The sequence below is a fragment of the Protopterus annectens genome, chromosome 1.part0, assembly GCF_019279795.1.
Source record: "Protopterus annectens isolate FY-2018-M chromosome 1.part0, PAN1.0, whole genome shotgun sequence".
In the NCBI taxonomy this organism is placed as follows: domain Eukaryota; kingdom Metazoa; phylum Chordata; order Ceratodontiformes; family Protopteridae; genus Protopterus; species Protopterus annectens.
The window spans coordinates 503,008,105-503,022,586 of record NC_056725.1 but is presented as its reverse complement, the minus strand read 5'-3'; the positions used below and the strand labels follow the sequence as shown (position 1 = coordinate 503,022,586).

At 42.2% G+C, this 14,482-nt stretch overlaps 1 protein-coding gene across 2 annotated transcripts in view; it reads left to right on the top strand.

Annotated features, from left to right (window-relative positions):
- Positions 1–14,482, top strand: part of SLC35B2 (solute carrier family 35 member B2) — a 602,304-nt gene that overhangs the window by 507,947 nt on the left and 79,875 nt on the right. For both annotated transcript variants that reach the window (XM_044060851.1, XM_044060843.1), the window contains exon 3: positions 14,178–14,335. In XM_044060851.1, coding sequence (XP_043916786.1) covers positions 14,178–14,335 — 158 coding nt within the window. The remainder of the gene's footprint in view (positions 1–14,177; positions 14,336–14,482) is intronic.

Genomic DNA, 14,482 nt, shown 5'->3' with positions numbered 1-14,482 from the left:
AGTCATCGTCTTCCAAGGTGAGGACTTCTTCCAGTGTGTACAGTTTCATGCTAAGACTCCTAGCATTTAGCAGCATGAACTTGAGGTTGTTTTTTGATTAAATGTTTATGTCTGGAATTTTGTCCTGATGACATTGCCTAAGAAAGGCACTATAGGGGTGGCAAGAGCCTTTGCCAGTAGCCAAAATCCCAGGGGTGACAGGTGAAGACCATCTCTGGCAAAGTATCGCAGTCCATTGATCATGTCATCCCATGCTGATAGAAACTGGATCCCTTTAGAATGACACCAGAAACTAAGCCAGTTATTTAAGTCAGTGATTTTCTGTTTTATATTTTGTTGTCATCTTAGGCGAGGGTAATATGCTGCTCAAAGCTAGGGACATAACTGCCTGTGACACATAATCAGAGAACTCAATCATGTGTCTCTTCATGTAGTCCAGGGAGGTACATCTCAAGTCATTCATACCAACATGTACTATGACAGAATCATAACCGTACTTGTTGTTGAGAGACTTGAGTGCCTGCATGATCTGATGAATCATGGCACCAGAAAGACAGCTGACCGTGGCTTTCTCCTTGTTCAGCTTGGTGAGGGAGACATCTGATGTTCTTCATCTCACATTGCTGCAGTCCTAACACTTGGGTAGTCCGCTGTCCCTCGGTCGGCCCGAATATCAGAGTATAAGGCTGACGTCGGTCAAGGCGCATTTGACTGACATCAGAACGTCAGGGTACAAATGCGCATGACCGACGTCATATCCTCAGTCTTTTTTGCCGCATGGTCCGATGCAGAAGCAGTGTTGCAAGTGCCGTTCGGCGTTCTGAAATATTTGAATTCGGAGTTTCAGACCGAAGTCAGAGTTGGTTAAGTACCCGTTGGGGAATATTTTGGTTTTTCTTGCCTCAGTGGTTTATCGGATGTCAGAAAAGTAAATAACTGTATTTCTTGTGGGAAACAGATACCGCATAGGGATTACCATAACTTGTGTATACCTTGTTTGGGACCTGAGCACGGCGTTGTTGGGTGTTGCTTTTGTGCTAGGTTCAATAAGCACTATAAAGCGAAGGTTGGATTGTGCCAGGTTGGTCTTTGGGAAGCGGTGCAATTACAATATGCCGTCGGATGCTCCGGCCGCTTCCTCAAAGAAGCGCAAGGACAAGGCAGTTAAACCTAGGTTAGAGGAGTCGTCGAACCGGACGCCGGTTCTTTAGAGCGTCAGTGGAACCGGTGGTTCCGGGGAGCCTCTGGAGTCCCAGGGAGAAACTTTGCTTTTACAGGATGTGGCCTCCCAGGAGGCAGGTCAGGCTGTAGGGGCTTCTCAGTTAACTGTACTCCCCTCCCTTCCTAAGGTGTCTAGGCCCTCTCTTTCTGCTTCCAAGGCTTCTCCTAGAGGCAGGTCTAGTTTTGCTTCTGTGGGTGTCCCTCCTAGTTCTTCAGGTTCTGTGCCCAAGAAGCACATGCTTAAAATGGCAGAGGATTTAATTACTTTAATTAGAGGCTCTATGCCCCCTCCTGATAAGAGGCCTAGGATGGAACCTGTGTTGGGGATTATGAGCAGGCTTGGATGTGTCTGAGTCTTGACTGAAGACTTGCAGGAGTATTCTCATTATTCTGATTCTGATGTGGATGATTCTACTCCTTCTGCTTCTCCTCCTGAGGATTTCTCTTTTCAGAGACCCTTCACTCCATGAGAGAGCATTTTAAATGGGAAGGTCAGGATTTCTCTGATTCAGGAAAAGGCTTAGGGAATTTTTGTTTTACCCCAGCATAGGCCTTTAGCTATACCTCCTGTTCTGAATGTGGTGGAAGATGTGTTTGCAGAGGCTTCTCTTAATCCTGATTCTTTGCCTCCTGCTCCTGTTAAACCGGATAGGTATTACAGGGTGCCTGAAGCTCATAAGTATCTTTTAAGAGTCCTAGGGCAGACCCAGAAACTGTTAGCCAGGGGCCTAAGGGTGTTAAGGCTTCTGTTGTCAAGAATCCGGTTCCGACAGATAAAGAGGCCAGGGCCTTGGATAGATGGGGAAAGAAAGTTTATACTTCTTCCACTCTAGCCATGAGAGCTTTGAATTGCCAGTTTCACATGTTGAAATATCAAAATTATCTCCTTTCACAGTTGAAATCTAAGGTTGATGCTCTGGCGGAAGGTATTGATTGTAAAGAGTTACAAGATTTAGTGCATGTTTCTGAACAGGTGGGTAAGCATTCTTTGCAGTGTGGTTTTGATGCTGTACAGGCCTCGTCTAGGGTGGCTGCCACTGGGTCAGTTCTTCGCAGGCATGCCTGGCTGAGGGATCAAAATTTATCTGACCATGTTAAAACTAGGATTTTGGATGCCCTTTGCAATCTGATGTCTTGTTTGGTTCTCCTGTTGAGGCAGTTTTAAAGAAAATGGAAGACAAGGCTAAGTCTATGCAGACTGTTAAAGATTTTTTGCAGGTTCAGCCTCCAAAGTTTAGTAGAAATTGGCCTACTAAAGGGTGGACGTATCCTTCTTATGATTCCCAGTCTAGGGGTAGATCTAGACGAGGCAGGGGCAGAGGTCAGGGCTCTTTCAGGCCTAGAACAGGGAGTTCTCCTGCACAGTCTTCGGGGGAGGGCAGGGGTCAGTCCTTTCGTAAACAGACCCAATGACCTACCTTTTCAGCTGCCAGAACCTTCTCGCCTGGCAGCACCTTTGGGAGGAAGGTTGGCACTTTTCAAAGAAAATTGGAGTTTGATCACCCAAGACAGATGGGTACTGGATATCATACATCACGGTTACAGGTTTTATTTCCATACCTTACCTCCTTTCAAAGGCATGCCAGACATTCCTCCTCAACAAAGAATAGAGGCTCACAAGCAGATTTCTCTGTTACTCCAAATAGGGGCCATACAGCCAGTTCCTATGTCAGAAAGGGGCCTAGGATTTTATTCTCGCCTGTTCCTAGTACCAAAGAAGGGGAACATGTGGAGACCAATTTTGGATTTATCTATCCTCAACACTTATCTGGACATTCCCAAGTTCAAAATGTTGACGTTGCAGCAGCTTTTACCTCTGCTGGGCAAAGATCATTGGATGGTAACTTTGGATCTCAAGGAGGCTTACCTTCATGTTCCTATCAGACTAAGTTGCAGGAAGTATCTGCGTTTTCGAGCTGGGACTTCTCACTATCAGTTCTCTGCATTGCCCTTTGGCTTATCTACTGCCCAGAGTGTTCACGAAAGTTCTGGCTCCAGTGATAGCTTTCTTCAGGCTAAAAGGAATACAGATCTATCCTTATTTGGACGACTGCCTGATTCTGGCTCAAGGAAGGGAAGAGCTTCTTCAACATTTGGAATATGTGATAGCAGTGCTAAGATGCCTGGGGTATTCTGTCAGCGAAATAAAGTCCAGTCTAGTACCCTCTCAGGACATGTGCTTTCTGGGTGTGAGACTGAATACAGCATCCCAGATGGCCTTTTTAACCCCGGACAAACAAAAGAGTCTATCCCTTTACTTCCATCAACTATCTCATCAGTCCGGGCTGACTGCAAGGACAGTCCTTCAAGCCTTAGGGTTCATGGCATCTTGTATTCTGGTGCTTCCCAATGCCAAACTGCATATGAGGAAGCTACAATGGCATCTCAAAATGTATGGACACAGCACTGCCAGGATCTGGACACTGTCATTCAAATAATACCTTGCATTCAAAAGGAATTTTTGTGGTGGGCTCAGGAATGTCACCTAAACAAGGGACTCTCTGTGACCCGGCCAGAGGCGAGTCAGATTTTAACGACAGATGCCTCAGACAAAGCTTGGGAGCTCATCTAAATGGAAAGTGGATACAAGACAAGTGGCCTGCCAGACTACAACATCTACATATCAACATGAAGGAGATGTTAGCAGTCCAGTTTGCATTAATAGCTTTCAAGGATTTACTTCTTCCAGGGCAGGTGTTGATTCTAACAGACAACACAACTGTCATGTGGTACATCAACAAGCAAGGGGAACACATTCTTATCCTCTATGCAGGCAAGCAATGATTTTGTGGGAGACTGCTCTCAGTTTACAACTAAGTCTTCAGGCAAGGTTTCTGCCGGGAGCACAGAACTCCTTAGCAGATGTGTTAAGCAGACAAATCATGGATCCCCACGAGTGGAAACTGGATCTTCATGCATTTCAGAAATTGACAGTGTCCTGGGGAACTCCAGACATAGATCTGTTCGCTTCTCCACTAAACCACCAGCTGCCAAAGTTTTGCACAAAGCGGTTTTATCCCACAGCTTGGAAAGTGGATGCTCTTTCTTTCAGTTGGAAAAATCTTCATGTGTATGCCTTTCCACCTCTGCCTCTCCTCCCAAAGGTACTTCTGAAGGTCAGACAGGACAAGCCAAGGATGATTTTGATAGCTCCAGATTGGCCTCGACAGCACTGGTACCCATTACTGAGAAGTCTAGTACGGAAGCCTCCATGGCCTTTGCCTTTGATTCCACATCTGTTGTCCCAGGAGGACAGTCATTTGCTCAATGTCAAACTTCACTCTCTTCACCTAACAGCATGGCATATTCTGTTTTAAACCATAGAGGGTCTCAACTTCCACAACAAGTTTTGAATGTGATTTTGGAAGCTAGAAGGCCTAGTACAAGGAAAGTGTACGCAGATAAATGGAAGAGATTTTTATTTTGGAGTGCAGCTAAGGATTTGGATGTTTCTGAGCCTGATTTAAGTGTGGCTCTTCAATATCTTACTGAGTTATTGGACAAAGGTTTGTCCTTCTCTTCTATTAAGATTCATGCTGCAGCAATTTCAGCTCACTACGATTGTGACCCACCATTGTTTTCTCATCCTTTGTTCAAGCAATTTCTTAGAGGGGCAAAGAATATAAGACCCCACGAAGGGCTCCTACTCCTGCTTGGGATCTCAATTTTGTGTTGGAGAAACTCACTCTACAACCTTTTGAGCCTGCAGCTACTGCTGAGTTGAAATATTTGTCATGGAAGACTGCTTTTTGTTGGCCATTACCTCTGCAAGAAGGGTTTCTGAATTGCAGGCCCTTATGGCAGTTGAGCCTTTCTTAATTTTCCATAAGGATAGGGTATCTTTACGTACTAATCCTTCCTTTATGCCTAAAGTGGTTTCTAGTGTGGCTTTAAACCAAACTATTCATTTGCCTACTTTTTATGCAAATCCCCAAACTAAAGGGGAAAAGATTTTGCACACTTTAGATGTACACAGGCAGTTGCGATATTATTTGGACAGAACTAAAGGGTTCAGACAATCTCAGCAGTTATTAGTTTCTTTTGCTTTGTGCTCTCAGGGCAAGCCCGTGTCAAAACAAACTATTTCTAAGTGGATTGGATTTTGCATTGCTTTCTGTTATTCCCATCATGGCAAAGAGATTCCAGCTGGGATTAGACCTCATTCCACTAGGGCTACTGCCACTTCAACAGCTTTTTTGAGGGGGGTGGCTACTAAGGATATTTTGGAGGCAGCCACTTGGAGTACAGTGCATACCTTCTCTAGGCATTACCACCTTCCACTGTACTCTAAATCCAGGGCTGGGTTTGCCACTGCTGTGTTGCAGGGCATTTTGGCAGCTCCTGCTTCATTGTAGTTTAGCCATCCTCCCTTTCCTCTGCTTTGGGATTCTACCCAAGTGTTAGGTCTGCATCAGTGTGAGATGAAGAACATAGTACAGTTTTGTACCTACCATAAATGTAGATGTTCGAAGATCCACATTGCTGCAGTCCAATTTACCCTCCCGCCTTCCCCTCTGTAGTTTGAGGTGGTTGTGGGGGTTGGGTTATTCATCTGAGGATTATTGCATATTGTATATATTGTATATATTGTACATACTTTTGGTGTTAGGCTGGTTGGTTGTTTAGTTGTTGTCTATGGGTTTTGACCTTTCTTTTTAGGGTCTTCTGACATCTGGGGCAAGAAAAGACTGAGGATATGACGTCGGTCATGCGCATTTGTACCCTGACGTTCTGATGTCAGTCAAATGCGCCTTGACCGACGTCAGCCTTATACTCTGATATTCGGGCCGACCGAGGGACAGCGGACTACCCAAGTGTTAGGACTGCAGCAATGTGGATCTTCGAACATCTACATTTATGGTAGGTACAAAACTGTACTTTTGTCTCACTATAGAGTCTCCTATGGCTAAAATATTTGGAGTGGATGTGGGCTGACTTATAGACTTTGATGGTGAGACACGTGTGTTTGCGGCATTATGCGTTTTGTGTGTTTTGGGTGTTATGGTTGGTTTAGTATGTATGTGTTTTAGAGGTCTCTGGTGTTTTAGGTAGATTTTTTGTGAGTACCTCTGCATATGCTGGCCTATGTGTATGCTGTGTGTCACGAGTAGGAGTTGTGGTAGGTGGGCTGACAGCCCGCTCTGTATTTCTGTCTGTTGCAGGGGAGAGCTGTGTTGCAGATTCATAATGCAGGTGCATCTCTCACATATGGTATGGGAATGATTTAGACATAGGCGTTTGTCAGTGTACATGAGGCATTTGCTACATTACCTCAGTAGACCCATAGGGAAACTGACAGTTCATGGTCCTAGGAATAATCTTGGCCCGGCTATAACAGTCGAAGAGGTAATACAGCAGGGGAAGGTATTAGTAGCTTTAGGCGTGAAGAGCTGTGGTTTAAGTAATATTTGTGAGGCTAGAGAACAGGTGTCTGTAACCATTATCACCCAGTAGTGCGTAATGCTGCAAGATGCACAGCCAGGTGCAAACAAGCATAACCTGGTTCAAACACAGGCTTTTTAAAGCCAGTGAAACAAACAAAGTTCAAATTATCTAATCAAAATGCCCTAAACAGAGCCCTACAACAGTAGCTCTAGCTAGATCAGTCCAAATTGTACCTTTCTGCCATGAGAGCACAGGAGCGGGCCTCTCCAGAGAAAAGATTAGCTGTTTTACAAGCTCCAAAGGTCACAAATAGTACTAAATTAAGCAAAAACCTGAACCTAGTCTATGCTAGTGTTTTCAAGTGCAGCAAACAAGCGCAATGAACAAAACAAGCAGATGAACAGTAATTACAGTTGTAAGAGGAATACAGTTAGCAGACCATCTAAAAATGCAGTAAAATACAGTTGCACAGTTTAAACATACAGATATGTAGCAATGGTTTGAATTGACCCTATTCATTCATTCATTTTCTGATACCTACTTTATCCATTTCAATTTTATCAGGGAGCCAAAGTTTATTCTACAGAGTAATGGTTGAAAAACAAATAATCTAATCCTAGGTAGAACACCAGTCTGTCACAGAATACACAGTCACATTTGGCATTCACACCTGTGGACAGTCTGGAGGATTTTCATCTTCCCTACAGCTTGTCACTGGGGTGTGGTAGGAAATGTCCTTCCTCTGCCACATGGGTTTTTACCAGAGTCTTTTTTTTTCTCTCCACATCCTAGAGACGTGAGTATGTGTAAGTATGGTGAACTGATAGTACTCCAGATAGTCCTTTTGTCTTGTGTGCATGTGTGTGTCTGTATGTACAGATGTGCAAGAGTGTGACTGTACACGTGCCCTCTGATGGACTGGCATCCCATCAAATACATTGCCTGTCTTACTAAACCTGTCATTTGCTGGGACAGGCTAGCTCATCACAACGATGAACTGGATAAACTGAGTACTATTAAAATGGATGTATGTAACAGCTTGTTCATCACTTGTACTTTTGCATGCGTTTTAATATAGATTTTAATGGATATAACATATGGAAAAGTAGCTGCTTGGTTGCTTGCTGTTTTATACAGTTTGCAAGATTTTGTAGTGACTCAGCATGTGAAAGTATAGCTTGTATGCTCGGCTTCTGTACTATTTACAGGATTTTGTTTAGCATGTGCAACTTCAGTTTTGTATTTTTTTCTCTCCAGTTTTAATTTTGAACTCAAAAAGCCTCTGCTGAAAATGTACCTTGACTAACTAAACAGTTCAGTAAGCAAAACATAATTTTTAAATACCCTTAAGGATCTTAAATGATAAAATCTTTCTTGCCATTATATTGTTAACATTTATATTATAAGAAATAATTACTTCAGCCAGGAGGGCAATTGATACAGGAAGTATTTTTTATTTTATGTTATGTTATGTTATGTTATGTTATGTTATGTTATGTTATGTTATGTTATGTTATGTTATGTTATGCTTAGTTTGTTAACCAGAGTAGAGCACTAATCCCATTGGACCCATTTCAGTCTCAGCCTGGGGAATTTATCTATTAATTAATTTTGTTTAGTTAATTATTTCATTGTGTTTGATGTTATAGCACAAAATGCCTGGTGAAAAGTAATTAATAAAAAATTCTGAAAAAAGGCTAATTTCCAGCTTCTTTTAACAGTCATGATGGGAAATGACAGTTGATTGAAGACAGTATTATTGAAAGTAAATCGGACATATTTTGTTTGGTTGGATATCACACTGGATGAAAGGGCAGTTGGTTGAATACCCTTCTGTAGTATCTGCAGAAGTCTGTGATTTTAGAGCTTAAGCTGGTGTCAGAATTAAGGTGGAATTAACACAAAAGGCTCCCTCTTTCATGTCACTACTATATGTGGTATCAAACCCATCTAATACTTTGTTGGCATTGCTGTTATATATGTGGGGTAACATAAATGAGTATAGTATCCGTCATATCTAATTATGCAACGTTTATGATTGGTCTACATTATGTCTTTGTTTATCTGTGCATTTGTAACATAAGCAATTTCCTGCAGTATCAAGACATTATTTCTGATTCGAAGTAGGGCATAGTGTGTATTGTATTGCTTAGAACTGTGATTATGTTTTAGTGCATTTTCTGGTGTTGTGCTTTTGATGTTTTTTTTTCCTGCTGTTCTCATTGTGTTCTCAAGTTTGCGTGCTGACTTCATCTGGGTTGTCAGTAGCTGCATCAGCTTTGAGGTCTGGTGTTGACCAATTGGTCCAAAGGGTAAGGTACCCTTTCATACTTTAACCTTGGTACAGCATTGTTTGGTGTCAGTCCCTCAGTGTCTACTGTCTCTGCCTTGGGTTTTGGGCCACCACCATTTCCAGTGCTGACATTGCAGGTATCCCATGAGTTCTACCCCCCCCCCCAATGATTCAGGTGATGACCCTTGGACCTTTGTTTCCTGTTACTCCTGCCATCTGCTCCCCACGAGGCTGGGGCATAAATACCCTAGTAAAGATAGTGTATGGATGTCAGTCTTCCACTAATTAGAGTTCCCCTTTGAGGCCAAAGGATAAAGCCAAGTGCAAAGTTGAAACATTTGGACTCAACTGAAGTGTTTCCCTCACTGAACATGGATGTTGGCAAATAATTTGATTCATCTACCTGCCCATGCAGTGACCTCAAATTTAGGGAAATTCTAGAACTTATTTGGGTAAAAGTTAAGTGGTACCATGACATCCACTCAGAGTCAAAATGCAACCATGCTGTAACCCTTCACCCCCCTCCCCCCACATCTTCTTAGGCAGTTCCCTCACCTGATGAAATGGTTCAGCTGGTTGCAAAAAATACATAGAAGAACCCCAAGGTGGTAGCTCTTTTATCAAAGAAGATTCCAGTCAAAATGCTCCAGCTGCACAAGGACTGTCCTAACTGGTTAGAAAGCTCTCTGAGTGGACTTCAGAATTGTCTCAACTGCTCTTAAGAAGGTCCTTCAACCACAGACAAAGGCTTTCTATCCTCCTTAAAAAGTCACTTTAGAGGAGCAGACATGGGAAGCATGTGTTTTCATTGTCCACCTTCTTCTTGAGACCTTTAGACTAGATAATACACAGGTTGAGGTTCCAGAGTTAGTTAAATGATGCAGCTGTTCTCCCTCTAGAATGGCTACCAGATTTTGAACTGCAGTATGCTGTCAGAGGTTGGGGTGAAGTTCTGGGTGTTTTAGCCTCCATTGTCTTGGTATTAGCAGTGCCAATATCAGCTTTGATTTTGACACTCCCAGCAGAACAAATTTGATGGCTCTTATTAATATCTTAATTTCTACTTAGCATTTGCTTCACATATCAGATTTTATTGACCACATTACTTTAACTGGTGTTACTTCAGTTAATTTCCAATACAAGCCAGATTCAGCGCTTGCAAATATGTTTTTTAAATACTTGACTAGAACTGGAATGAACCACCCATTCCTTAATGATGTATCAAAAGTGACGTTATCACAGTTTTGAGATTGTTAAATGATGATGATATATTTAGTATTTAGTACACTGGACATGTATGTAATCGTTTGGTTTCGTCAGGCATAGAGATCCCTTCAACAGCCTGTAGGAGAAGAATATAGGGATAGGGCCTTGATGCGGTCTGCATAGGACATGTTACTTACACTCTGTATTCTTTTAGTGAGGAAACGTTTGTGGACATTCCAGTTGTTGGATATGCCTGCTTAGGTACATACCAAAGGGGGCATTGTACTCAATGATAGGTCTGATGAATGACAAATACAGTGGAACAATGACTTTGGACCTAGACTCCATGTCTTTGTTTATAAAATGCATGACATAAAATTATTTCCTCACTACTGTAGCATGTGATGGTTCAAGGCTAGATTAATATCTGTGTGTGTCCCTAAGTCCCTGACTAGTGGGTCAACTCTAAGGGGTGTGTTGTCAATATGATAGTTACCATGGGTGCATGACTTCCTGAAGGATACTATTATGCATCTCTTGGTGTTTAGATTTAGTCCATGTCTCTAACACCAGTTGTATATATGTGTCAACCCTTCCTGGAGAACATTTGTGTCAGTGTGGGATTCATTGACAGCTCCTAATTTGCAGTCATCTGGAAATTTGGTCAGTGAGAGGCCGCTGATGTTGGCCTTGACTTCATACAAGTAAATGCCAAAAAGGAGCGGTCCCAGGACTGATCCCTGAATGACTCCACTTGTGACTGGCCTCATTGTAGAGATGGACTCCCTAATTCTAACTTCCTGGGTTCTGTCTGTGAGCCAGTTGACTATCCGCCAGATGACATAAGGGTTTGTACCTAGCCTCTTGAGTTTGTCAACAATGCCCAAGTGGGGTACTGTGTCAAAAACCTTAGCCAGCTCAAGGTAGGCAGTGTGAGCCATTTTGCCCTCATCCATTGCTTTGGTAAACTTCTTAAAGAAGGTTTACTATATCATTATTGATCATTTCCATGCTAATTTGTTCCATGACTTTGCATATGAGAATACTGAGAGTTACGGGTCTGTAGATGTCCCACCTTTGTGCAGAGGGATGACTGTTGCTGTTCTCCATTTAAGAAGGTGAAGCTTGTTTGGAGGCTACGGTTAAGTAGCAATTACAGAGGGCCTGATAGATCATGTTTCTTGCTGTTTAAAAGGCATCTTGGGTTATTGTCTGAACCCATTGTTGCAGTGTTCTTGGCCTTAGAGAGAGCATTAAGGACCTGTTCATTAGTGATAGCAGGGGGAGTTATATTTGATGTTGTTTTCTGAGAGAAGGTTGAGAGGGAGCGAGGGGTAACATTGGAGCTCAATTTGTCGGCCAGTAAGTTTGTTATATCTTCTGGCTCAGTATAGGTGGCTGCATTTACAATGAGCTCTGTACACAATTGTGTATTGCCTTTGAGGTTGTGGACATAGCTAAAGAATGCCTTGTGGTTGTCCTTGGTCTAGGAGGCCAAATGTACCTCACTTATGGCTGTGGTAAACTGTTTGTCCTCTGAGTTGTGTGTTTAGTTTGAGAGTGCTTTTATCCTGCTGGGAGCTGCACCTCCTAATTTTTGCCATGGTTTTCTTATGTTATACAGCCTATTGATTTTGTAATTCCACCAGGGTGGCTTGATTTTTGATTTAGTTTTGTACTACTTGATGGCTACAGCTGTTTCTATGCAGCTATTAACATACTTGTATAGGGTTTCTGTGAACAGTTCTGCATAGGCAACAGTGTTTTCAGGGTTTGTGGGGCCTTAAAATTTTGCCAGCTTATCACTTAATAGCAGGAGGTTAGGCTTGGAGTAGTTCCTAAATATTCCAGTGTTAGCTGGGGTGAAGGTTTTATTTTTTACTTCAAAGGAGACCATTTTGTGGTCTGACCTTACCAGGGAAGACATTACACTAGGGACTGTGCAGCACTTTGTCATATTAGTGAGGACCAGATTCAGTATGATTGCACCCCTGGTTGGTATTGACAAACTGGGCCAGGGAGTTTGTGTTTGCAAAATCCAGGAATCCCTGTGCCTGTATGTTTGGTGTCATATAGGATTCTCAATTAACAGTGGGGTAATTAAAGATGCCCATGAATATGGTATTGGGCTGGATGGTGAGTGTTTCCAATAAGTTTAAATACATGCTTTTGGTTTCCTTGGTCATAGAGGGGGACCGATAGCTTGTAAGGAAGTCGTATTGGATTTTTCCTATGGTGATTTGAACGTGGAGAAGCAAAAAATGCATTGTCCTGTCTGACCAGCCTTGAGGTATATTTACTTTTGATGTAAATCGATACGCCTTCACCTTTAGTCTCTGTCTGTGTAGTAGCTGTTCTAAGTGTGTGGAAGGCATTATAACCTTGCACTGTCAGTTGCCCATGAATATGGTATTGGGCTGGATGCGGCTTTAAACCCTGTCTTAGTGACCGCACAGATGTCAGCATTCTTTAGGGTGACAAGAGCTTCTTGGGAGTGGTGTTTTTTGTTTAGACTCCTACCATTGAGCAGTAATACCTTTAGATTTTCTTGGTTTTGATTTAATATGTTGGAAGTACTTTCAGTTTGGCATCGCCTAAAAAAAGGCACCATGGGGAAAGACAGTGTTTTAGCTAATATTCGAAAGCCTTGAGTGAAGAGGCACAGACCATCCCTGGCAAAGCAGGGTAGTCCATTAACCATATCCTTCCATGCTGATAAAAATTGCACCCTCTTATGACACCAGAAACTAAGACAATTATTAAAGTCAGTCATCTTTTGTTCGTATTGTGGCATCATCCTTGGACAAGGTAAAATGCTGCTCAGTCCTAGGCTCATATTAGTCTGGTACACATATTCCAAGAGCTCCATGATGTTTCTTTTCATAAAGTCTAGGGAGGTACATCTCAGCTCATTTACACCCACATTGACTTTGACCGCGTCATACTGGTACTTGTGGTTCAATGACCTGAGTGCGTTGACATTGAGTACTTTTAGGTGAGAGCTTTGCCTCCGGTGACATTATGTAAATACATCTGTCATATACCATATCAGTTTGTTTGAGAAGTAACTGGTTGTCAGTAAACATGAGGCAATTAATACATTGCCTCAGGATGCCCATATCCACCAAGCTGGTAACAGAGATAGTGGGAAAGTTCATACCCATGGCAACAAACCCTTTTCTATTGATTAGACAGTTGGAGTAAGAATATAAAGCAGTGAAATGTCTTCATGATGTGTATTGTAAGAGCCTGTAAGAGCATAATGAAATTGAAGAGTGTAACAGAATGTTAGGTGGCACTTAGTTACACTGCAGTAGACTGACTGTGCACACCCCAGAAGTTAAAATCAGGAATAAACCTATCAGCCAGAATGTTGAGCATGGAGAAATAACTGAGCTTTACAGCAAATACATTTCTTCAGGATGGAACAGTTCATTGTTGTGGTTGTGAGGCCCCTCCCCAAATGCTTGGATGGGAATACAGCTATAGGAGTTCATCAGTCATGTATCTACTGTGGTATTATTACATATGTCCTGCTCCATAAGGAATTAGGGAAAATAATCCATGTCAGTGTTCTTACATCTTTACCTCTTGTAGTATGTGATGTAGTGAGTTTTGCTACATTTCCTTTCTGTTGGGTACCGTATCAGGCCTTGAAGTACTTGGAGGTAGTTTGTAACTAGTGTCTTTGATATCTTGGCTGGTGAATAAGCTGACGACAGCCACAGACATAAAGCTCTAGAAGCAAATTATTAGAATAAGGTAGATGATCCACCAAGAGAGATGTTGAATTACAGTTGACATTCTGCTTTTGGCTTTGTTTTTTTATAGATCACTAGCTGTGTCAGAAAGGACTTCACCAGTCAGAGCAGTGTGCTCTGCATGTGGGATGAAATTAACATTATGTCAATAGAACAAAACAGTATTGTTCTGGAGCACTTGACTGAGTCATTGTTACAAAGTCCAAAGAAAATCTTGGTTATGTTCATTTCTTACCCGTTTTCTTTTTTTTTTTTTGTTTGTTTGCTGTTGTTTTTTTGTTTACTCTGATACAATTCCTGTGTTTTTCCAGGGCGTGGTGTTTGCTATCCAGTTGTCAAGACATGCGTGTATGGTAATGAATCCAAGCCTACTCACCACGAGGAGCCACAGGCTGCCAGGAGTGATGCAACAGAATCTTCATCCACTGCACAGCTCCTGAAACTGCTATTCTGTGCTGGAGGTTTACAGGTATATTGTGATATTCTGTGGAAGTCTTGCCACTTTTCTGTTTTTTAGCATATTTATCACCTCTTAGATTGTACTCATGCATTCTGTCTGTCTCTTATAAGAGAGTTGACAGAAGTTCATTGCTGATAGTATGATAGCATGCCACTG